This window comes from Papilio polytes, unplaced genomic scaffold (assembly GCF_000836215.1).
Source record: "Papilio polytes unplaced genomic scaffold, Ppol_1.0 DF824347.1, whole genome shotgun sequence".
In the NCBI taxonomy this organism is placed as follows: domain Eukaryota; kingdom Metazoa; phylum Arthropoda; class Insecta; order Lepidoptera; family Papilionidae; genus Papilio; species Papilio polytes.
The window spans coordinates 253,295-279,325 of NW_013524857.1; the positions used below are offsets into that span (position 1 = coordinate 253,295).

Consider the following 26,031-nt stretch of genomic DNA (forward strand, 5'->3'; position numbering starts at 1 on the left):
TCTGATATAAACTAACATTTCAACATTCATAACACGCACAGAGTACAACAAAACAGATATGGATGATGTGCTTTTAAAAGTACTGTTGCTTAATTTTTGCAGTTGTTGAGAGCTTTATAGTTAACCTATGTGGCCTCCTTTTAAATAGCTTTTATAAAATACACTATAGTTGGAACTATAGTATAGTGTTTAGCTAAAAGTTGAAAAATTGCACAATGTATTTTTTATCAGAGACTTCAAACTTTTACAAAAATGTAACGACCTCTACCAGAGATTCAGAGCAGTGTTTTGTTCCGCCCAACAGTAACAAGGCTATTCGTACGCAGAAATTAAGTACTAAAAAATATTGAGAGCGGTCAGCACAAATCGATTATAAAGAATTCAATTCGCTTGACCGACTTTAATAACGAAGTTGCTTCGGTTGTTAAAAACCTAACTCGTACAGAGTATTTATTGTAACCAGAGACTTCAATTTAATGTCTTATATTGCGTCGTATCAATTATTTTCTAACAAAATATTGCCAACTATAGAAGTGATCTTTTATATATTTTTACGGACCCTAAGTTTTTTTAAATGACACTTACATTACATAAATAAAAAACTATATATTTCTCAGTTCTTCATATTGACCTTTTAATAATAGGCTCGCCCAATTATTATTTCTAAACCAATAGACTTCAACTTTCATTTGTGTCCCAAATTCTAATTGGTTACATCATGAGCAGTTTGTTAATAGCCATTTTGTTACAACATTTATTGTAACATAGTTTTAAAGGGCTCCTATTTGTTGTAGGAAATTTCTTATTCGTTTAAAAAGATTATTGACTTTCAAAAACAACAATAATATAATTCACCACAACATGTGTGTAACCTAAAGTGGTAAGCAGTGTTCACAGACCTCCTTTAGCGGGATCCTGAGATGTCACTTTTGAATAAATTTAAGGTCAATTAGTAGTACTCATACTTAAGTTAGTTTTAAACTGAATTTAGTGTTTTCACTTATTGAATTTCCCGAAGTGATTCATTAATCTTAAGTAACATTATACTCAACATTTGTTTTTTTTTTCAGATGATACCACAGCACAAACGAAGAAGTCCAGTTTATTTATAAAGTAAGTGTTTTGCATTTTGGATTAGGTTACGATATTCAATTGCATTTGTTAATTCAGCCTTCGGACAATATTATTATATAAATATACCCGCAGTGGGCCAGCGTGGTTGACTATGGCCTAATCACCCCTTATTTGGGTAGGCTCCTAGCCCCTCGGTGGGGACGTATAGTGAGCTGGTGATGATGATGATGATACCCATAATTCCACTACCATACTTTGCAAACATTGCATTAGCCATAGGAGTTAGTGACACTACGTATTCTATTATTTCTGTGAGATTATAGTAATAAGAAATGTTCGCGTTTATAAATGTACAATTCTTAACGAATACGATGGTATTTGGTACACTACGTTACAAAGAAAGTTAACATTTTCCCGTTACAAATCCTCGTATACTTTTACATATTGATTGGCGTATTTTTTGTTGTGTATTCATAGTTATTGTTCGGTCGTGGCGTTTCGCCAAATCTTTGCGCTACCCAATGATATATAGGGCAATAATCTTGGACTGAACGAATCAAACCGATGACCCTATAAATTACTTACGCCAAAATGAATGTTATTGTTAAGTAACCCTATATGGTTTTAGTAAAATATGTAAGGAAATTTTCTTTTATAACATAAGGTGGCAAACGAGTAAACGGCCACCTGAAACCACCGAAATGGAAAGCGACCTCTGCCCATAACCATCCGCAATTGCAGATGCGTTGCCTACTCTTAATTGACGGAGGAGGAGACGCAAATAAAGAGGACATTTTCCCTTCCTACGCGTCTCTTCCACTGTCAAATCCACTTTTCCTTCTCATCCTTTCCTCTTAAGAAGAGGGTGGAAAGGGAAAGGAACTAAAATTAGACTAATAAAATTATGCTTACGTGTTGGTTTCTTATATTGCTTTAAGCGTTAAATGAACTTCATTTTAAATCACCATCATGAATGCTAATACATCTGCAGGAATGGCGTGTGCATGAGCGTTAATTTTCACTTTATTATTCCCACCTTACATTTCACCCCTTGTCTTTATCAGTAGATGTTGGACACAGGTGTTTCTATTCCACTCTATGCGGTCTTTCGTCTTCTGCCTAAACCAAAATTTTTTTTTCTTTATTCCGATTAGAATAATTGTACGGTTGTTTTACTCCTATCAGATTTATAAGTATTAAGTTTCGTTTGAATAACCTATTTTAAAGCAATTAAGCGTGGAAGTAAAGTTTAAAGCGTTCCTGATGTTCGTCAAAACTTTTCTTCCTACTCTAAAAGTATAGGAAGTAATAAACCGTTTGGAACAATTAAATTTCAACTCCCGCAAGCCCTTTGATACAAGTCTTACTGCGATTGTATAAAGCGGCAATAAAATTAATGCGGTTAATGGATGGAAGGGAAGAGTTCAATTCCAGAGGCTATTTTTGCGAAGAGAGCGCCTATAAAAACTTTTTCACGCTTCAAAGGTAATTTGCAGAGAGTTTTTATAAAACTCAAAGTGGAGTTCCGCAAGGCTTGATACTTGGACCAAGTTACTTTCAAAGCATATATTTCAATACTTAAGCTTAGGCAAAGGTTGTGTGTTATTATCTCGTTAATAATTTTATAGTAGGTTATTATTAGAGAAATTTACTGCTGGAAATAATTAACAATAAAACCGAAATTGCTTAATTTAAATTGAAGGTAGAAGTTAAAAGCTAAGTCAATTAAAAAGGACCCAGAAAGTGATAAAACTTCATAAATTAGATTCAATAGCTGTTTCGCCTCGCAAGAGATAGAGTAAAATTGGAGAACTGACCGCCAACCTTCGCTAGTGGGAGAGGCACCTTAAAAAGAAGAATCTGTTACTAATTTTTCAAGACTAGACAAAAACGAAATAAACTACATTTACAGTAAATAAAACATGTACAAAATACTAACTCTTAAAATTGATTTCGCAAAGAACCCTTACCTATTGATACTGTCCAGAATTGCCCAAAGGGTTCCAACTGACAAAGCAATGCCCAAACTAAATTTGTCCTAACCCAATTATAACGGTAAATCCAATTTTTTCTTCACAAGCTTTCCGAGGTCTTTTGTTGAATGTAACATGTCTCCGTGACACAACTCACTAAGTTATTGCGGGACGTTTTTTATCTGTATGCTTTTGTTAAACATTCCGTGGGCGTGGATGACATATAAAATGTATCTTTAGCGAGATTCTTGATATAAAACTCAAGCATAAAGCCTATGAAATACGCATAAAAGTAGATCTATACTAGACTTAGAAAATAACAGTGAAAACAAATATTTCATCAGACACTAGCTGATCCCGTGCGGCTTCATCCGCATGAAATTATGAAAATTTTATTTTATTGTTTACATTTGTCAAATTCTCAATAGCAAATGTCGAAATGATATGACATGACAAACTATGGCAATCTTGCTTCCTTGATGTTGGCAGCAACTTATGGTCTCTTTCCCACATTAGGGTTTTTATCCAAAATATTTACCCCCTAAGTTTAATGGCTTGAAAATGTATATCCTAAAGCATTACGTAACTGTAGGGCTTTTTATTTAAAAAGGAATTACTCAAAAATATACTGTAATTGCTGATATCTTAGGTAACAAAAAAGTGTGTGTTTACGCTTTATTATAATATTATAGATTTTACGCAGCATATTTTTAGTTGTTAATTACCATCAGAGAAGTCAAATGTTTACTAATTCTTACCTTAATAAATCTTGCTAAAATACCAATAAGCTTTGTATTGTTGCCGTTTATTTATCTAAATAACAAAGTATTCTTAAACTAAAACTCAAAGAGTGTAATTTCCGAAAGAGAGGCTGTGCAATCAGTCAAGCGAACACAAAGTGACCCTCCTGACGAAAATAAACCGACCAAGTTCCAAGTGGTGTTTAAGAATAGAGTACACATGCTTTTATACGTTTTAGGATTAAGATTGAATACAATGTTACAGTGTGTCTGTTGAATGTCCTGATCTTCGATATCGTATTTCTATCCTAATATATTCCTTCTTAAGATCATCGGTGTGTCAGGGGTTGAGCACTCGACATGTACCAATGTGATTTTCGATTTTTCGAATTTCTTATGTATATAATTTACTCGACATTCTTGCGGTCAAGAAACGTGATGCAACCTGCACATATCGGCGAAGCAATTCAAAGATATGTGTGAAGTCAACCCGCAGTGGGCCAGCATGGTTGACTATGGCCTAGTCACTAACTTAGGGTATGCTCCGAGCACCTAGGGGACGTATAGTGAGTTGGTGATGGTGATATTCCTTGATATTAAAAAATAGTTAATTTGCTATGAATTCATGGATGAAATTCAAATTAGATCCAATCTTTTCATCCCCGGTAGAGTCAGAGTAAAACAGAATGAGGGCTGTAAAAATGTAAGTAGACATTACGATTTTACGCCGTTCAATCTCTGTTATCAATAAACGTGAATGTTTAGGGTAACGACAGACCCCGGAGAATACGGGTATGTAGATTGCGCAATTCCATCTGATATCGAGAGGAACGTGCTAGTGAGGTATAACCTTTAACTTTACTGTCTCCCAGTTACACTAACCTTCGAAAGGATATTTTTATGACTGTCTTAAGAATTGGTGAATCGTGTAAATACGTTTAAAATATAATACATTTAAAGAAGTACTACTGTTTACTGTCCGTCTAAAATAACCAGCATAAAATCTACAATGCCTTTTTTCCTTGAGCCAAATATGTTGACTAATGCCTAGTCACCCCCTAACTTACAATAGGTCATAGCTAATAACATCACGTACTGTCCTCTGTCTACCCTTCTAGAGAGCAATCGTGTTCTAATATTTTTGTCATACAACCACAGACTAATGACAGTTTATAAAGACTACAATCTACAGAGCAATAAATTATAGACGCAAACAATCTATGGCAATAAATTATTCATCCGTTGGAAACAGCGAGAGCTAGAACGGTAACTAATTGGTACACGGTCGGTATTTACTCTCACGACCGCATAACAGACGCCCATCTAGACAATACGTTTTTGTATTCACGTATTTCGAAGTTACAATAATTTGTCCAATGTTGTGGCTTTCAAATCAATTTCGCTATAACTCAGGGTACTTTAAGCGAGCTATCATTACTTAGAAGTAACAAAGCAGTTCATTTAGTATTGCGGATGTTCAAGAGTCTTGTTTATCACCTTGGTGTTCCCCCCCCCCCTTTTTTCTTACCTATAAGAGATAAGGCAATAACTGCAATGGTCGATACAATTAAAGGAAAGAGAAGTAGTAAAGAATAGAATAGCACAATCGAGCGAGCCATTGCTCGCTCGATTGTGCTATTGCTGTCCTGACAAGGACATCCTAAAATCATGGTAATCATTTTGACGTAATTTCCATGATGTCACAATTAATTCTTATAACAATTTGTACAGAACATTCCTATCTCCCGCAAAGTAGAATAGTGTCTGTTACGAGGTCGCGGATAGGTCAGCTGTCAGATAATGCTCGCTTTGTGGCCCGCTATCGCTCTCAGCCACGCCGTGCTGTAAACAACTTACTCACAAAGGATACCGCTAATACTAAGCGTTTACTAAGAGTATACTATAATTAGACCACCATTATACATCAGATGGGAACGTGGTCAAGCGCTGGTTCATACTTCATACTAATGTAATAAAGAGTAAGTTTATATGGATATTTGTTAGAGTTTGTAGCCTAAACGGCTGGACGGATGGCGATAGAATTTGGTATAGGCGTAGAAGATAGTCTGGAAGGACACAGGCTACTCACTTTTTTTTTTAATTGTGCCCGGACGGAGTGGCGGGCGAAATCAAGTTTGTTATAAAAACTGACATGGACACGAACCAATTATATTTGCTAAGTCTATAGTTAATAAAAAAAAATAGGGTAAGGGTCGTTTTACGAAATTTCAATCGTATACTAAACCATATTAGATTTTCCATTTTACTTCAATTTCCGTATAACTTTTGAATATAACACGAACATTTGTTCTCCTTATATCAAAGACCACCGCTTTATTGTCAGAACTACGTACTAGTGGTTTAATTTTGCACGCGTCTACTTTACTGTGGTTAACGAACATGTTTATTATGGCCTGTAGCGTTTTAATAACGTTTCTCAATAAAACAATTTCTATTAGAACACGTAATAAAAGCATTTCTTAGGTTCGAGTCCAGAAAGAGGCTCTAGGATGCGTAGGTACGTTATGTCACCAGTTACATCCAGTTTACTAAGGTTTTTTCTTCGACTTACCTCTGTAGTAAAAAGTACAAATTGAAATAAAAGTTTTTTTTTTAACCGAAATGAAAACGGAGAAATGACTATGTATAAAGGGAAACTTATTCCTACTAACTCCCACGCGATATTTCCATCAATACGTACGTCCCACGTAATGAAGAATCATAACAAATGTAACACCCCGTGTTTGTGGGCGAAACTAAAAACAGGAATACCAGAAATTTACACTAATTAATGCCAAAACATGAAATGAATGTTTTTGACTTGTTTTAATAACATAGAGTACTTGCAAATTACAAATTCACGGAATATCTTTTTAACGTCACACATAGCTTTGTTATAGAGGGATTATCACGAATATTGGTGAGATGGTTTTCGTAACGTCATCGACGAGATTTATATTAGATTTGTATAGCGTACCGGGCGTACGTAATACACAAGAATTCGTGATAACCCCTCCGAAATTTATTAAATTCGAAATATTGAATTGGGGATTTTAATGAACACAGGCAATGCCAGTGTAGATTTATTTTCTTAAGGGTGCGTTCAGTGATTATTTAATGACAGCGTGACAATAATAATAGTTTAATCTGGTTGTATATCTCGCGGTACAGCGCTAATTCCGCTAAGTGCTCGATACCGTTTCATTTGTTTATTTTTCTTGTCAATATACGAGTAAATTCTATTACTGGCGTCTGTAGATACATTGCGAGACATCAAGACGCCCCATTAGGTTACAACTTAGTTTTATTTATTGTTTGTAACGGTGGGTTTACACTACAGCTTATAAACGTAATTTCTGTCGTTCTTGTTTTAGTTTTTACTAGTATAAACCGGTTATAAATTTGAAGGTATAAAGTGTCCTAGAAGGCCATCTTTGTATTGGTTTACCTTTAGATTGAATGAAATGGACCAAATATCCGATGTGGGTTTCAATTGGATAAGAATGACACAGATATAGGTTTAGCTTTCGATAAATTAGTTGTTACTCGCGACTTTGTCCTCATGAATTCAAAAAAAGAATAAAAAACCAAGATACTCAACGATAACGTAGCTTTTTAATTGTTAAAGAACATTTGAAACCGGCCAGTAGTTTTTGAGTTTAATACATACAAAAATACAAATCGTTCCTCTTAAAAATATTACTATAGAAAACTACAATCGTAACAAATAAGAAAAGATAGATTATAAATTACAATTGACACTATTTTTTAACCAACACAACAACTCTTCGTATATCTTGCTCTATTCTATCTAGATAGGCATTTATTCCTTACTCTCTCTCCGGATCGTTTCCTCATTCCTGAGGGTCGCGATTACTCTCCTTGACACTCTCTCGAAGGGAGTTTCTCCACTCCGTGCGATTCTCTGCGACGTGTATGCCGTTATGTATAGTTAGTCGAGAGTGGTGCATATTTGGTCCGTCCAGCGCATTATTCCTTACTAGCTTTATATAAAAGTAAGTAGTTTATGTACTCTTTCAGATTATATTCTGTGCCAACTTTCATCGAGGTCCGTTCACCTATAGACCGTAAACTCCAACATCCATCCATCCAAAGTAAGATACGCTTGTTAAGTAGCTCAAATGGAAAATTCCCCAGTGGAAAGTGTAAGTCAACAGTTATATCCATATTTGTTACGATTTAATCTACAAGTACACGGGTCAGCAAGTGCGGGGTTAATTAAAAAGTAAACATGTTTTAATTAAATATTACAAGCACGTACAGTCGTCTACATTAATACTTGAAACTCGGACATTTATACTTTGCAATCAAACTAATATTATAAATGCGAAAGTTTAGATGGATGGTTGGATGGATGGATAGATGGATGTTTGTTAGAGTTTGTAGCCTAAACGGCTGAACGGATCTGGATGAAATTTGGCATAAATGTAGAGCAGAGTATGGAAGAACACATGGGCTACTTACTTTTGTTTTTTTTAATACCACGCGGACGGAGTCGCAGTGGTCCTAATCGGCCCAGACGTTTCGGAGATTAGCCGTTACAAACGCGGCTTGCGGACAGACAGACAATTTTTGAATGCGATTTTCGTTATCAGCAACGTAAATACATCATCATCCAGAAATTTTTTGACATCACAAACGGACACTCATTTTTATTACATGTATAGACATAGATGATTTATGTATGCGACTGTACTGTGGATAAGATTACTTTGTCAATATTCCTACATTTTAATATTGTACAAATACTGATTGAATTGACGTCGTAAAATATACTTTGTTTTTATAGTCACTTGCATCAACGGAATGAATTATTTTATTATACTGTGAGTCAGCTGATATCTTCCGTAGCTCGATAGGTGTGTCCTTGTTAGAATTGATATGTTTCAGTTTGAGTTTCCACTGCGGAAACATTTGTATACATTTAGTGATTAAGTGTTTCGACAGAAACTGACAGTAACATAACTTTTTTCTTTTTAGTACTAGCATTTTTTATAAAAACAAAATTTCTTGTAACCAACCAGTTGGTTGGTAAGCATAGGATATTCATAATAGTCTTAAGGACTTGGAGCCACGATCGCTAGGTCGTTGAACGCTACCGTTAATTAGACAATCACTTTTTAATTTTTGTTTTAAAATTGCATTTGTAATATCCGATGTAATCCGACACAATGTTTACCGAAATCTCTTACGACGACATGTAGGTGTTTGTTATAAATAGTAATCCGATATACGAGTTACAAATGAAATCGGCTAAACGTAACAATATTTGCCTCGCCAAACACAAGTCAATTTTATTGTTACGCAAACTGTTTTTATGGTGATTTTTTTATTAAGATATTTTTATTTAATCAACGATTATGGTTACAGCTTTAACTGAAGTCTGACTATATTAATCTACATTTTATGCTTTATGAACCATAGCTTTCGCCCGCGACTCTACGAGTTTTTTTTTTTAATAAAAAAAGTAAGGAGCCCATCTATGCCAAATTTCATCAAGATCCAATTAGCCGTATTGACTACCAACTATAACAAACATCCATTCATCTTAACTTTCGCATTTATAATATTACTGTTTGCGACTTCGCCCGCATGACTTAAAAAAAATAGTAAAACATATAGCCTATGTTATTCACTGATAACGAAGCTTTTTAATGGTGAAAGAATTTTTGAAATCGGCCCACCATTGTGTTGTTTCAATACATACAAAAATACAAATCTTTCCTCTTTATAATTTAACATAGAAGAGTAAGATATTGCTTATATTGCATTAAAATGATCATTTAAGCGAGTATTCCGTGTTTAAAATTAGTTCCAGACGAGCCTGGGGAAAGTTCTTATATACGAATAGATATAGAAAGCGAATTGTCTAGTGTAGATAATTGTACATGCTAGCAGTCGGTGCTTCACGCCTCGCAAATCGGGTAACGTCATACTGGACTTTAGAAAGCTGCTTCCTACTTATATAATCTAGACTCGATGAATGACCTAGATCATAACTGGCGAACTATTGTATAATAAACCAAAATATTTCTGTTAAAACATTGGTATATATGGAAACAAACCCACGTACAATCGAGGAATCTGTCGGTGTTCCACCTAAAACTATAGTCGTTTCAACGTGTTGAGACGCATTCTGTACGAAAACTATTCGGGCAGTGGTATATCCACATATTGCTTAGTATCCCGCCGTTTGCCTCAGTTATTACTACTTAATTATCTTAAAGCACGGAACGATATTTTGTTATAAATGAAAAACACTGCGAATGTCCGTGACTGTATAAATTCTTATCCCTACGCCATACTCTACATAGTAACCGCGATCAATAAACGAATTAAACTTGCCGCAAGGGATATTAATATACAGCATAGCGTCGTTTTCATCAGCACATCATAAATGCTATCAACGATCGTAAATGTTTACGACTTGTCCCATATGCTCGATACTCTATTTGATTATAACCTCTCATAACTAATGCATTATATTTATTGGCAACCGATCGTATTACAAAATAACTGTAAGACTCCAATGCCTATGCAAATTGTATATTCTGTGTTTAACGTGATAACGTCTTAAGACAGCAACACACGGTCAGTTGTGACAGTTTTAAATTTAGTTTGTCAGGTTGCTGACTGCAAACTGAGCGTCTGTAGCGGACTTTATCGATGATCGCCGGCACGCAGAAAAAAACGATCCATAGTAACGTTCCGCCTGAACTGAGTGTGCAAGTGAGAGCGCACAACAGATAGAGAGGCACGATCGACCGTCTAAACTAAAATTGTTGCCCATAGATACGTCTAAGTGTTTCTGCAGAAGCATAGAAACATTGGGAACTCACAAGTAAAAGCAGTAAAGGGTCAAGAATTAGAGAGAATTGTGGCTCTAAAGTCATCATCATCTTGCCCTTATCCCTACGCAGGGTCGGTACAATATGTGCTGCTCTTCCATACATTTCTATCAGCCGTCTTATCTGAATCCACTCCCTCCTTAAGCATATCCTCTTAAACTAATATGCAGTTTATTTATATATTAAGGGTAAATGATCATGTAATATAACCTTGTTGCAACCAATTAATATACCGTTTAACATACTCCAGTTCTCCAAATGTGTTACAAATTGTGAATCATAAAAACTATCAGTCTATTGCATTGTTTTCAACCGCATTCATAATTCTTACATATTTAGAACATGCCTAATGACGCAATCATTTCAAGGCCTTTGAAACAATAAAAACAATGTTATGTGGGTTTACCGTTACATTCAGTTATGTCAATTTAACTAAACAAAAACATTGTTATCTCTGTCTTTTTAAAAAGAATGACAAAGACAGCATTACAAACTCACGATCTAAAGATACAGGTGTAGCATTAACAATGGTCAAACAAAACGATTAAAAGCAACCGAGCAAATGTTCCAGGAAAGGCTATCCCACCAGATTGATGTGGCCACGTAATTAAGGCCTTTGGTCGGCCATTTAATTGACATTTCCGAGATTCCCATGAAAAGGTATGCAAAATGATGTAACCCCGCTTTCAACTCTTTTTGAATTGAAATTTTCATGTTATGATTTATTTACACGATGTTATTTTTAATGAACGTTTTAAAAATGCGTCGTATTGAGGTATTTACTGTTTTTTTATATCATAAGCAAGCGGCCACCTGAATCCGCCAAAATGACGAAGCAACCGCTGCCCATAGTCATTCGGAATAGAAGATGCGTTGCCTAACCTAAATCAATGGAGGAGGAGACACACATAAAAAGGATATATCCTCTTCCTATGCGTCTCCTCCACCGTCAAATCCACGTTCCCTTCTCATAGTTTCCTTAAAAGAAAATGGGTAGGAAGGAAAAGGTATTAAACTTGGGCCTTAAAGTTTGCGAGTAACAATCTGGAAAAAACAACAAAATTGTGTATGGATTCTATCAAGATTGTATGTATCACAGAGTAACGAACTAACAGAGGCGTTGAACCGAGCTATAGAAATAAACGTATCACAGAGTATGTGGCAATGGTTTGACGGTTGATGGATACAATGCACGCACACTATTGAAATATCGACATCGAACGTGCAGAGACGAAGCAGATGGTTTTGTTAGAGATATCTAAGGTTGATTACATGTGTTGTGGTTTAGATTATGTGCTTTACGATGTTTTAAAAAGGTACAAGAGTTTTAATAAATTAAATTTAATTTTTAGAAAAGAAATAAAATTTAAAAGAATTTAAATTGCCTTTTATTCGACATTTACTAGCTACAAAATATAGTTAAAAAATTAATCCATCATAAAAAAATTGAAAATTAAAAATAACGCATCCTAAACGATAGGGTGACGTCATTCCATTCATATATTTTACTGAGTAGTATTTTGATTAGTTTTAACTTTGAACTCTAAAAGCTTCAGTTTAAAGTCAAAAATCGTTTGTATAGTTCGAAACGTTTCGAAATGTGAGCGCATTTAATTTGTTTTCATTGACGGTTATGTTATTTTTATTAATGCAGTCGGGAGTTTGGTAGAAATTATGTGCGTGCTTTGAAAACATGACAGATGACCCTGAATTTGCTCGCATTTCTTTTTCTTGTACTATCAAGATAAATTGAGTTCTGATATTTTAGATGACGCGATTAATTAAATAATTTTTTTTAATTTAGCTTTCGTTTTTATACATTAATTTGAAAGTTATAATACTTAATGTCGATTTATTAACTAAAAGATACGAATATTTTTAATAATAGTAAAACAGGGTTGCCAAATGAAACAAACACAGACTCTTAATCAATTCTGAATCATTTTTGTGGCAATCACTAGGGTTGTCGCATTCAAGCTTCTTACTTAAAATGTATCCTGTAACACCGGGTTGTCACTTAGATGTTTAATAAATATCAATTAGTTCCTAAAATAGGGTTGTCACTCGCGTCAATAACTTCAAAATAATTAACAATTAGTGACGGTCAACGGACACGGGTTGCGGTCATTTCCTGACACAGGATAAAGGCAATTTGCTAATTTACGGCACGTGGAAGTTCGCGGACGTTGCGGCTACAAGGCTCATGTTTTATTTAATGCCAAATAAAAAATAAATAAAAAAGGTAGATCTATAAATGCATACATACATTAGAGAAAGCAAATTTAATATTCACGGTATTTAATCTTAAGTAGGGATTCAAATTTAAATCCTTGACTGGACATAGTTTTTACATGATAAAGATTCTCTATTGACTTAATAATTACATTATTGCTTTGGCTCCTTAACTAAGTTAACCAGTATTTAAGAAGACAATGTCTTCGCTTTCTAATGCATATAAATATAATAAGCATAACAAAGGCAGCTGTTTTTAAAAGCTTTAAAATCTAAATGTCTTTGTACATGTTTTGGTAGTGAAAATTGTTTACATCCTCGTATCGAACATTCCAGCGTTTTAAGCACATGCAACCCCTAAAATCTTTTACCGTAAAATACCGTCCCCTTTTATACCATTTACGTAAGATTTTTTTTTTCCCCATAACCGTAAAGATATCAAATACACATAACAGGAGCTAGAAATGCTTTCTTTATTCGAATCCAATGTACCGTTTTCAGTTTCCCCGCTAAAATATTAAGTCCATACTATTGGTTTTTCGTGGATCCGATACGGGATTTGAATGACAAAGGGAACATTTTTGAAGGACGAATAACTTGGGCGTTTTTCTAGGTCCGAATTCTTTGATCGGAATCACGATTTGGAGGTGTATGGTTTATCTGCAATTTATTTAGTCTGTGCGTTCAGATTTTATTTATTTGTGTTTGATTTTCTTTTTTTTTAATATCAGAATGTCAATTCTTTATTCTAATAACCATCATGCCAATAGATTTAATCTTGTTATCTTACTAATATAAATGCGAAAGTTTCGATAGATGGATGGATGTTAGAAGGTATATTAGACTAACTTAAAGTCGGAGCCCCTCGGTGGGGACGTATAGTGAGCTGGTAATGATGATGATGATGCAGACGGAGTCGGGAGCAATAACTTTCATAATCAATATTATATCTAACCACATCTGTCACATATAAAACCAAATTGGTTAAAAAAGTAACCAGTTTATTATAACAATTTGTAAGCTCTGTCTATCCCTAGACGAATATTACCGCGTTTCTACTTCTATACAAAAACGTATATGTAAAGTACGAGTATATCCTGTGACCTCTGTTATGACTGGCCACTAATTAATAAAACAAACTTATATAACCCAAATAAAACAATGAAATAATTAAGGCCAATGGTAATTAACACGCCCGACCGGAAGTCCCTCTGTCGTTAGTCATAACAAACTAAACAATAAACAACCTTATCATAATGCACTACGATCTAATTTCGTACACAACATACTTGTTAGCAAAATCTGCGACGTTTTCGCATTAAGTTTTCATTAACGTTATATGAAACATAAAATATTCATAGTTTAAGTTTTAACGTTGAATGAATACATTTAAAGGACATAGCGAAATGCCTTAATTACCATTTAGTAAGGTAATTAAGAAGAGAGATATTTCGACCCATTCTACAATAACTTTAGTGGTAGAGCTCGCTGTAACAACACATGAAAGTGCCAACTCGTCCGGTGCAATACCACAACACAATATCAAGCGTGAAGGGGCAGCTATTCCGCTTGCACTCTGAGTGTGAGCTCCGGAGGACTTGTTAAAGTTCCTTTTTCTTTCTTTTAAGAAAAGAATGGAAAGGGGAAGTGTATTTGACATAGGAGACGCATGGAAGGGGAGATATGCTCTTCTATTTGCATGCTTTTGCATGTTTATTCATCGGTCGCGTCACTATTTCGGCGAATTCAGATGGCTCATGTTATTTTGTTTTGTTTTAATTTAAATTAAGCAATAATACATTTCCTCATCTTTCTTTCTCCCACTTCTCTAAGTGGAGCTGATAATTATTGCAATCGGCGTAATATATCAAACAGCACTAATTGTCCATCGGCACAGTTACAACAAAACTGTTTGCTCTCTTACTGGGTCAGTAGATCGGAAACTCTTAATGAATGCAACGTACACTAATTTGTGAATGAACGCCCCACCTTAGACCCTTGTTTCACTAAACTAGCTGCGCAATAGCTATTTGTTATAATCGAAGCTGTCAGAACACAATGCAAATATAGTAGTGCGGATTTTTTATCAGTGGAAAATACCTCTTAGTGTAATTAGTGTAGTTAAAATTGTGCAAGTTTGATAATGGTTAAGTTACTTAGTTTTATAACAAACTTTCTTTTCATTGCTATTATTTTTGGTCTCAGAATATAGTGAGAGGAAAAAACGCTTAGATCTCCGAAAATCTTTATTATAGTTTTTATTCTACCGTCTGTGTAATTTAATATTTATCATATAAGTATATCAAATCACATCGTATCTATAAAATTAGCAACCATTTACTAACAAATATCTTACACAATTTAACTTAGCACCAAATCGGCGTTGCTTTCGGATGAATCATTAATTATCACTCCCTCCACCAGAGAGCAGCACTTAGCGTTTCCAGCCGTTACGTGCTTTTGTGTTTACTTTGTTAGATTAGCGGTAATGCAGTTTGACTCATACGAAAAACATTAACATACGGAAACAACGAAAACGAGGAGGAGGAGACGCACATGAATAGGATATTTCCCCTGCACATACATCGCCTCCACCGTCAAATCCACTTTCCCTTCCCATCCTTTCGTCATAAGAAAAGGGTGGGACGGGAAAGGGACTAAAATTAGGATACCTAAAGTTTGATATAGCCACTGCAGCATTATATTGAAGTAGGCAAATGAGCATTCTACTCGTCATCCGTAATTTCTCTGATCTTCATTTAAAAACATGTTTTTAAGACAGGGAGAGAGAGAGTGACAGAGACGAAAAGACAGAGACAACACATTTTTAAGCATTTTAGGGTTACAAATTCACAAGTAAATAGCTCGATGCTAAAAAGTAAACTATTTTTTTCGTCCACGTCTTCTAGCTGTTTATTATTCACAGCCACGTTACACGATCTATTTGTATTCGAGAAAATCTTGATGGATTTCACACGTTCACTCGCAAATCGGCAAGCATTTACCTAACATTTTTACAACTCAATATACTACACTTTTTGCTTCTATTGTTAATAAAAAAAAATAAAAAAAACATCGACGAAATGAGTACCTCCTTCTTTTGGGAAGTTAGTCAAAAAGTAAGACGCATAATTTCGATAAATTTAAATTAAAAACAGAATCAATATGAAAGTTACGTAAGTGCAGCACAATTATTACTTAAACTGCAAATGTAGATTTTTCCTACTAAATATATACTAAGAAAGACTTAGTGACCACAATCATTAACACACCACATATTTCGAATAAAAGATTCCTTGTTATGATTTCTATACAAGACTAGCTTTTGCCCGCGACTTCGATAGTAAATTAAAAAATATAGCCCATGTTACTCACAGATAAATTACCTTTCTTATGTTGAAAGAATTATTAAAATCGGCCTGTAATTTTTACGTGAATCAAATAGATACTAAAATACAAATATTTCCCCTTCATAATATTAGTATAGAGTATAGATGATTATAAAAGATATTTTAGATATATGTTGAAAACTAAATAAAAAACGTTTTTTCAGATTGTAATATTAGTTAAATTACCGGCCCGAAATATAACAAGGCGTAATTCTGTATAAAAAAGACTGTAATAATTCGACCAAACAAATCCCTTGTCGCGTTCCCTTCACCTTTCCATTTGTGATATGATCAGACAAAAGGTCGAAATCAATGTCGGTTGGGACAATAACAATGTATAGTACGCACCATTAACTTGGCACGAAGGACAAAAAACGAGATTTCCGTTTTGTAAAGCGTTGCCATCGCAATTTTGTATTCCGGACACTCAATTCTAGTTTTCTTTCCCTTCCCCTTCCCCTTTGTAGGGTGGGAAAAAGGACATATAGGAAGAGAAAAAGATCCTTCTTTCAGTACCATTTTATTTTCAGATTTATATCGATGTTAACAGCACTATTAAAATAAAATTGAGCACAATGAGGCAAAACATGGTTCTACAAAAATCTTAGTTCATTTGATCAACAGAAAACTTTTGCGAGCCAACATAAATATCGCGTACTGTAGTTGTAATACGAAAGGGATTATTCATTAGTTTTGTCATATGGAGAGAAATGTGTACCTATTGATTCAGGTGTATGATATTATATTCTGATGAAATGTTTACAATCATTTCTAAAATACACAAATCATATAATGTATATTTAATTATATGTACCATCTCTATTGTTAAAATCTCACTCAGGATTACATATTTACTTACAAACATTTTCTTCATACGTTTTATTTTATAAACATACGAGAATCTTATTTTATAAACCACACCTAACCCACAAAAAAACGTAATCAAAACTCTTTAAAATATAAAATAGATCGTTGTTTTTATTACAAAGAATAATACAATTTAATATTTTGTTATAATATACAAACATAGAAAAACTTGTTTGCTTATTAAAAAAGATAAACACGCCCATTACACCCTGAGACCTTGAAAGCCTTCGTAAACAAAGCCTTCAGATGCGGTCAGACGGACAAGGACGACACGCTTAATGTAGGCATACCATTTTTACAGCAGTTTAGGGTACAAAATCTAACAAACATCCATACATTTAAACTTTCGCATTTATAATAAGAATAAGATTCTTACGACAATTGTTTACGTAATATCAATCTTATAAATTAGGTCAAGAAACAATGACGTTTTCTAATACGATAATCCCTTTGACGAACAATTAGGGTAGCGTCACATTACGCCAATTATCCACAGGCCCTTTAACCTCATTAACATCTGTTAATCCTTGCCCTAATTTGTGGTCTTCAACTCCGTTAGACACACAATATTTTGTAGTAATTGTACACACTCCATTACATTTAATGCATGCTACTAAATAAATCTATTCATCTTGGAAAGTATTACGATACTCGGAATAAAACTCACGGAAGTTTCGACAATACTACTTTAAAAAAAAAAACAAAATTTACTTTAATATTTCGGTGCAGGTAATTCGTTAGTGGAAAATCGCGGTACATCATCTGCTATTTGTCAGTAAATACCCCAGTATAAAACCAGGAAATCAGATTTTTCAAGGATCCGAGATTTATTTCCTTACTTCGGTAATATATTTCCGTCTGAGTCTTAAAGTCAATAAAGGCTCAAATAAATAAGTTTTGTAATAAAGCAATTTATATTGGAGCGTGGAGCAATCACCGAGAATTGATTCATTTAGCTTGCCCGCAACTACTGTGTTTTATGTTGGAAATATATGGACCTGACAATTAATATAATTCTTATAAACAGCATCTAAGACCGAAAAACGTTTCCGACCGAAAATTGTGTAAGAAATACTGAATGACTGACTGATAATGAATGAGAAATGTACATACAAATGGCCATACCGAAGAGTAATTTTTTTGGTTTGTTACTTTTGTACATTTCGTCCTCTCTCCTAGCGATATCGGTAATCAAATTTATTTTGTCTAGAATATTACCCAATTCGCATATAAAGTTAGGTTCCGCAAATAATAAAGCGACACCTGGTGCCTTTCGATTTCCAAATTATATCTTGCTTAGAAGTCTAGAATATTAAATGTCAAGATTTTGATAGGTTTTCTTAATACACACCTGAATATTTTTTTCCATCTCCTACGAGAATTCTATCCCAAAATTGCTCTACTTTGATATGATTGTCACGTTTGGGATCTAGTTAGGTTAATGAAAAACACGTACTGTTTGCTCTCATTAAGGATAACCTTATATTTTTTACAACGCCCTGTCCACGTTATGTCCAACTAATTTCTTTCCTTCCAACTCATTGTGTCAATAAAAGTTCTAACCTTTTAGGAACAGTTCCGATCATTGACTCAACAAGTCAGTGCATTGGAGATTATTAAAATTAAAAGGAATTTAACTAATAAATGATTTATTTTAGTATTATATGGTTTTTGATTAAAATTTTATATAAACAATGCCTTTGTCGAGAACAGATACCCAAAGTAACTAATTTTTAATGAACACGTTAAAACAATATATTTTTTTCAACCTCCTCACTCGTTAAGTGGACAATCTAAGGATCGATCTTACTAACTCTAAGTGCGGCAGTAAAACTTATAAAGAAATCTGTGTTACTACATAAAAGATTGAGAAACTCATCGCTTAAAGCGTTATCGGCAATAAATTAACAAAGCAACACTTCATAAAACTATCAAGATGCACGCGGTTGCCTCCTGCTCTCCCGACTGTTTATAATTTACATTTATAACCAGGTTAACAACTCTCTAAGTAAATACTGCGGTTGATTTTTATGTTGCAGACACGTGTTAACATACAAATAACATTTAATAAACTTCTTTAATTGTTACTACTCTATTAAAAAACTATGTTGTGTTGATTAGAATAATATTTTGTTGTTAAAATGACAGTTTACATTCCAAAGCGTCGAGCATTAACAAATATATTGCCCTAGCTTTTACCGGCGACTATGTCGGAATGTAGTTTAAAAAAAACAAAAGCAGCTAGCCTGTGTTCTACGACACTATCCTCTACATATATGCCAAATTTCGTCGAGGTCCATCCATCCGTCTATACTTTCGCATTTATAACTATTATTATAAATATTAGTATCTAGCTTATTTTAGTCAATTTAATGTTACCTAATTGAAATATTTATTTTTATTTGTTACAGATTCCGGCTATAAAATGGAAGGGAAAAAGATATCAGTATTGATACTATGTTTCCTGTTGTCGGCGGCAGCTGACTTCACCGCGAACTGCCCGCAGGAGTGCAAGTGTGTGTGGGCGAGCGGCAACAAGCAGGCAGATTGCTCAGAGGCCAACTTTCACGACATACCCAAGACTCTCAGCGCAGAAATACAAATTCTCGACCTCACGGCCAACGAACTATACGAAATAACACGACACGCCTTCGAAGACGTTCGACTGATAAATTTAAAGAAACTAATATTAAGGGAGTGTAAACTCATAACCATACACAAAAATGGACTCAGCGGTCTCGCTATTATGATCGAATTAGACTTATCGAAAAACGATTTAAAAACCCTACACCCGGAAACATTCAGAGAGACAGCGAAGATAAGATGGATTTTACTTAACGACAATCAAATCGAGAAATTAGAAGATGGATTATTCAATAACCTTCCCTTCTTACAGAAAGTCGATTTAAGTAATAATCGAATCGTCCAATTGGGATTGAAAACTTTCATGAACTTACCCAAATTAAATATTCTGCGACTCGACGGTAACAAGTTGGAGCACATGAAATTGGATACCATAAATTCATTACCTTTATCGAATTTAGACATCCACGATAACCCTTGGCGATGCGATTGCTATCTACAACCGTTCAGGAATTGGGTCATCAGTAAAAACCTATATACATCGCCTATAGCATGTAGTGAACCGCCTAAAGTTCACGGTAAACTGTGGAAAGAGCTAGATTCAAGTGACTTTGCTTGCCGGCCGAGCATTGTCTATCCAACCTCGAAAACTACTCTTCGCTCATCCGATACAAATGTAACACTCTCTTGTCAAGTTGATGGCAATCCATTGCCAGAGGTAAATTGGGTATTGAATGCTCAAATTATCGATGGAACGTACAGATACCAAGGTGAAGTAAAGTACCTTATTACGCAGAACAATTCAGAGAACAGTAAGTGGGTCAATTTGACAATTATCGACGTTGGTACCACTGACAATGGAGAATATTTATGTGTGGCTAAGAACCCTGGCGGTGTAGAGGAACAAAGCCTTATTTTAAATATAGCACCTACAACGCCAGGAATCGTAGTACCACCTGGCATGGATAATAACATGTTACCAGTATTAATTGGCGTTTCATGTGCAGCAGCTATACTGTTGATACTCTTGGTAATTATCTGCTATTGCTGCTGTCGTAGAAGAAGTTCAGAAAAGAAGAAAGGAGATGTATCTAATGGAGAGGCATTGATAGAAGGGTCGGTTATTCCAGAAATGGAGAAGAGTTTGATTACAGCAGTCAATCCGGTGACTAAACCACCAAGAAGGTACGATATGCCACCAACCATTACCAACGGAGCTACAGAGATGTCAGAACTTAATAAAACGCTATTGGACAACGATTCTGTTTTTGGTAAGATTTTTATTTTTTATTTTGTTAATGTTTTAAAGTTGTCTAATGTAATAAGTTGAATCATCAACATAGGATTTTGAGTATAAAAGCTTGTTATTCATGTCATTAAATGTTTATTAATTTATTGCAGCTCACAACGACGATGAAAAACGATCGCTAGATTTCGAACAACAAACAAAGCGATCTCAAGACGCACTCAACGTGGAATACGGTCGCACTGATGGGCGAGCCTATCCACCGGACCTGCTGTCCTTCCCAGCAAGAGCGGCGCAGATATCTCCGGCAGCTAGCAACGCTTCTACTGTGCCTGACACAAGCAGGTTGCAAATAAATCCCGTTAGTCCCATACATTCGCCAATATACGGTGTGGCAACTAATCAAAACCTCTTTAGAACATTACCTTATTCCCGTTCTCAGTCCCCATTTACGGCACCGATTACGCCTCCTAATATACCACCCCGTCAAGGATACGTCACTATACCTAGAAGACCGAGAGTACCCAGCTGGTCGAGCACAGCCAGCACACAAATTCTCCCGAGCACCGAAGCCCAAGAACCTTTATACGATAATCTAGGATTAAGGACAACAGCAGACGGAAGTTCAGTGCTCTCTTTAAACAAGGCCGGTTTAGAACAACAGTTCTCGCCTATGAGAAATAGACCGCTGCCAGCAACACCCACGGCATTCCCGAGCCCACATCAAATGTATTATGCACCTATCGAAGAACAAGAGCCTGCTCCTTCGCCCGTACCACCTGCGTTCATTCCTAACAGAAATAGCATCAGCTCGCAATTGTCTACACAGTTGTCCACGCCTGGGCCTCAGGAGCCTGTCAATCAAAGGATGAGTTGGACCGCAAAGAGTACTTCTACCCCACAACCTGAACCGAGAAAGGCTTTGTTTTCTAATTCAGATAATAGAAGCTTTGACAGTCCATCGCACAATCCAGAAAACAACACATTAAGCCGTAAGGGTAAACCTGAGACTGGGTCATTGCGGAAGACCATTCGAACGGATAGCAAAGAAGATCCGAGCTCGCCGTCTAAAGACGACACGAGGAAGAATGATAATAACGTATCATTAAATCAATCAGGGACATTGGGCAGAAGTGGTAAAATACCACCCAGACCACCGCCTAAACCTAAGAAAAAACCAACAACTGAAGTTAATTCCAACGAGCCTTTGTTCGAAGACGAAGGAGAGGACGGCACGGAGGTGTGAGGTGCCGACTATGAATACGAACTACCAAGTGCCAATGAGCTTTTAGTGATTACGTCAGTGCAGTGATGATGACCTGAGAAAGTGCAATCGGATAATTTGTTTTGCGGTGCTCGTGTATATAAATCTCGTGCTAGATTTTTTACTATTGCGTAACAATATTACGGACCATTCGGAAGTTTTAACGTAAGTAAATGTAGTTAGTGTAACATGCCAGGAATATAACCTTGTACATCTTACGTTACATTTAAGTATTTATTGTTTGTACTGATTAGGCAGCGTGACGGTAGTTAACTTGCCAGTTGCATTATCTTCGTCATTTCCAAGACTGATTCCAAATTGATTCATGACATTCCCAACATCAGCATTAACAAAATTTTTAGTTGTTTGCATAGAATCAATCGGCCCATAGGAGGAAACATTGGTCTTATTTTCATAGTGATGCTAGGTTGTTTCTAACACTAGATAGTTATTTGGAAGACTGAAAATGTTTGTCAATCGCTTTGGAACTATTGATGACGTCAATAGTTCACGTAAAGCGTTCTTCATTCACTCTTCTAACAAAATCACACGTGTTGCATACAAAAAATGATCTCATATACCAGTTTGAAAGTATGAAATTTTAAAATTGATATTTTTAGTTATAATTCAAATAATTTTGGCAATTAAATTTGCAATATGTGTGATTCCATCATCTCATACTAAAATATTTAACTTCATTACTTCTAAGTTAATATTATTTTGGTTTAGCCCAACGGTTTTATTTTAAACACAATGTAACGTCTAGCAATTATATCGTGTATCGTGAGTTTGCACCGAATATACATTCACGTAAAACATGTTTCAATAACCATTTTTCTGAGAATGTTTCTGGCAGCATGGATTCACGGAATAGATTTGATCAGCGTATTTTTATTTAAAAAAAAATAATTATTTTTACTCTATTGTTTCACATGTATTGGATTGTAAAACTGGGTTTTGTATGTTTCAATAGTGAATATAGTTCCTAAAATGACAACTATTGTTTTAAATGTAATGTATGTAAGTCATTTGACGATATCATTAGGAAATGTCAATTTTTTACTTTAAAACTTATCAATTATTTTGTGTATTTAACATATATTATTGAATACAATCTAACAAGAATATCATTATTTAGTATACATAGAGATAAATGAAATTTTAAAAGAAAAATCTAGAAACATTTATTAGTGCAAGTCGAACAAGTTTTTTTGTGAGAGGACTTGTGCTGGTGCTAATTTTTTAAATATTTTTTTTTCTTTTTAATCGTTCATTTACTAACAGTTAGCACCTTGTAATAATATTGCTTGCACAAATTACAATACATGTTAAGAATCGATAAAGTGATAATTTTAACTATATCAATATTTAGAAGTTATACAGCGTGTTTGTTTTTAAACAAAGAATTTTAATGCGTTTTTTTAACACATTTTTAAACTGTCATTTTAATTTGTTTACGTTTTTACAAATAAATATATAAGCAAACATTCTGATATATCTAATCGATTTGTTTGGTTTATTTTATTTCACGTCTACATTGTCGAAAATGTACGATATTTTTACAATTTTACTGTAGACATCCAGTTTTTTTATGTAGTATTTAAGTGCTATGTACATACAAACATATTATTAAAAACTGATTAAAGCTATATTTCAGTAAAATGTATCTTTTTATTCCTTAACATTTTTTCCCCAGAAATAATAATAATGTAATAATAAAGACATAATTGTGTAATAGTGGCCGATATAACTATCCCACATAACGAGAATCTCGTGAAAGCCGTAAATGAAAAACTATTAAAATATTTGGATTTGGCTTACGAGATTACCGCCATGTGGCGTATGAAATCGACTACCATTATTCCGATAGTTGTTTCGGTACAGGGGCTAATAGCGAAGAGCTTTGACTCAAGAAGCTCTCGCTAGACAGTTGGATTAAGGACCCGATTCAAAAGGCGGTTATTTTAGAAACCACACGCATAGTGAGGAGGTTCCTGTCTCCAGCCCTGATCACTGGTTGCTTGAGTCGACGGATTACGCAGCCGGTGGTGCTCTATTTTTTTTTTTTATAATATGTTTTATTTTATTTTTTTATTAAAAATTATAAAATGTATTATATAGAGAGTAAGAAATAAAGATACGTGGATTAATAATAATAATAATAAACATTTAATCAGCTCAAAAACACATTGCAACATGTACTGTACTTTCTTTAAAATGTTTTTTTCTTGGTTGATTCGACTAATTGATATAAAGTTAATATGACTTTTTTGTAGAAAGAAATACTTGAGATACGTCTACTTTGATCTTTAACTTTTGCTGTAAATCGTTAAAAATATAATCAGCTCCAAGGTGTATCAACGCTTCGCAATAATTCATGGAATTCGTCGCGTCTGAGTTTGCGATCGCGTCAACAAAAGGAAAGGAAACAGAGATAAGATATGTAAATGTTACATTTCATTGGAAGAGAGACAGAGAAAAACATATTTCAATTACTACCTCGGCTCTAAGAATCATAAAAATTTACCATAAGATTACATACCAATAATTGTATTTAAAAAATCTAATCTTCTAAACAAGAATAAAGACTAGAAACTACTAAAAAAAAAATTTTATAAACAATTTAATCAAATGCAATTTTTAAAACATCCTGTATACTTAAGCAACATAAAGGCGGCTCCGCGTGCAGGTGCTGAACTTAGCATGATTTATTTAAAGCAAGTTGGCAAAGCGCCAAAGTGAATCACAATTACTTCCTGTTATAAAAATAATTAATTGTAAAAAAAATCTAATAAACAAGGCTGACGAAAATTACAGCCGTAGCTGCCCAAAATAAACAACTTTATTAATTTTTAACACTCTGTATATACTTTTAAAATCCTTTGCCTATGAGTGTCTAGAAGTACAGTCGGGTATATTGTTTGTTTATTTTAATCTATACTTTTATAATAAAGCGTAAACACACAATTCTATGTTGCCTAAGATGTCAGCAATTACATGTTTTTGAATAATGCTTTTATTAAAAAGCCCTACATTTGCGTCACGTTTTAGGCTATATATTTTCAAGCCATTAAACTTAGGGGGTAAATATTTTTGATAAAAACCCTAATGTGGGAAAGAGACCATAACTCGCTGCCAACATCAAGGACGCAAAATTGCCAAGGATTGTCATGTCATGTCATTTTGACCTATTGATAATTTGACAAACGTAAACAATAATATAAAATTTTCATAATTTTATGCGGATGAAGCCGCACGGGAACAGCTAGTTATTTATACTAGAAAATAGCAAACAAAATGAGTTACTTAATTAAAGTTATACCAAGTTTTGACGGTACAACAACAAAGTACCATGTATTTACTTGTAACATGGCCACTAAGAGTTTCATAACATATCCATAAACTGGAAGTTAGCGCGCATAAAATGTTACGTATCTGAAGCACTCAGCTCAAGCCAGGATCTTGTATTAATAAGTGCAACAACAAAATATGTTTAGTTCCTCCCAAGATACTTCAGAGAATATTTAAACAACCACAACATCAGAAATATGTCTTAATATAGCTAGTTAGCTTTTGTCCGCGTGGAATTAAAAAAAGCAAAAGTAAGTAGCCTAAGTTTTCTCTCAGACTATCCTCTATATCTATGCCTTTCATCGAGATCCGTTTAGATTTAGACAACAAACTAACAAACATCCATCCATCTATCTAAACTTTAGCAATTACAATGAGTAAGATGAGATACAATAACTGTTAATGACGTGTAAGGCGACATCGGGGAAGACGAGGTGCAAGGG

At 34.6% G+C, this 26,031-nt stretch overlaps 1 protein-coding gene across 1 annotated transcript in view; it reads left to right on the top strand.

The window, feature by feature from the left end:
* The window catches only part of LOC106099655, a 64,024-nt gene extending 41,005 nt beyond the window's left edge, over positions 1-23,019 (top strand). Inside the window, exons 2-4 of the mRNA XM_013278258.1 lie at positions 1,071-1,113; positions 19,556-20,998; positions 21,129-23,019. Of these exons, the coding sequence (XP_013133712.1) occupies positions 19,570-20,998; positions 21,129-22,219 (2,520 nt within the window). The 5' untranslated portion in view covers positions 1,071-1,113; positions 19,556-19,569 and the 3' untranslated portion in view covers positions 22,220-23,019. The remainder of the gene's footprint in view (positions 1-1,070; positions 1,114-19,555; positions 20,999-21,128) is intronic.
* The last annotated feature ends 3,012 nt before the right edge of the window (positions 23,020-26,031 follow it).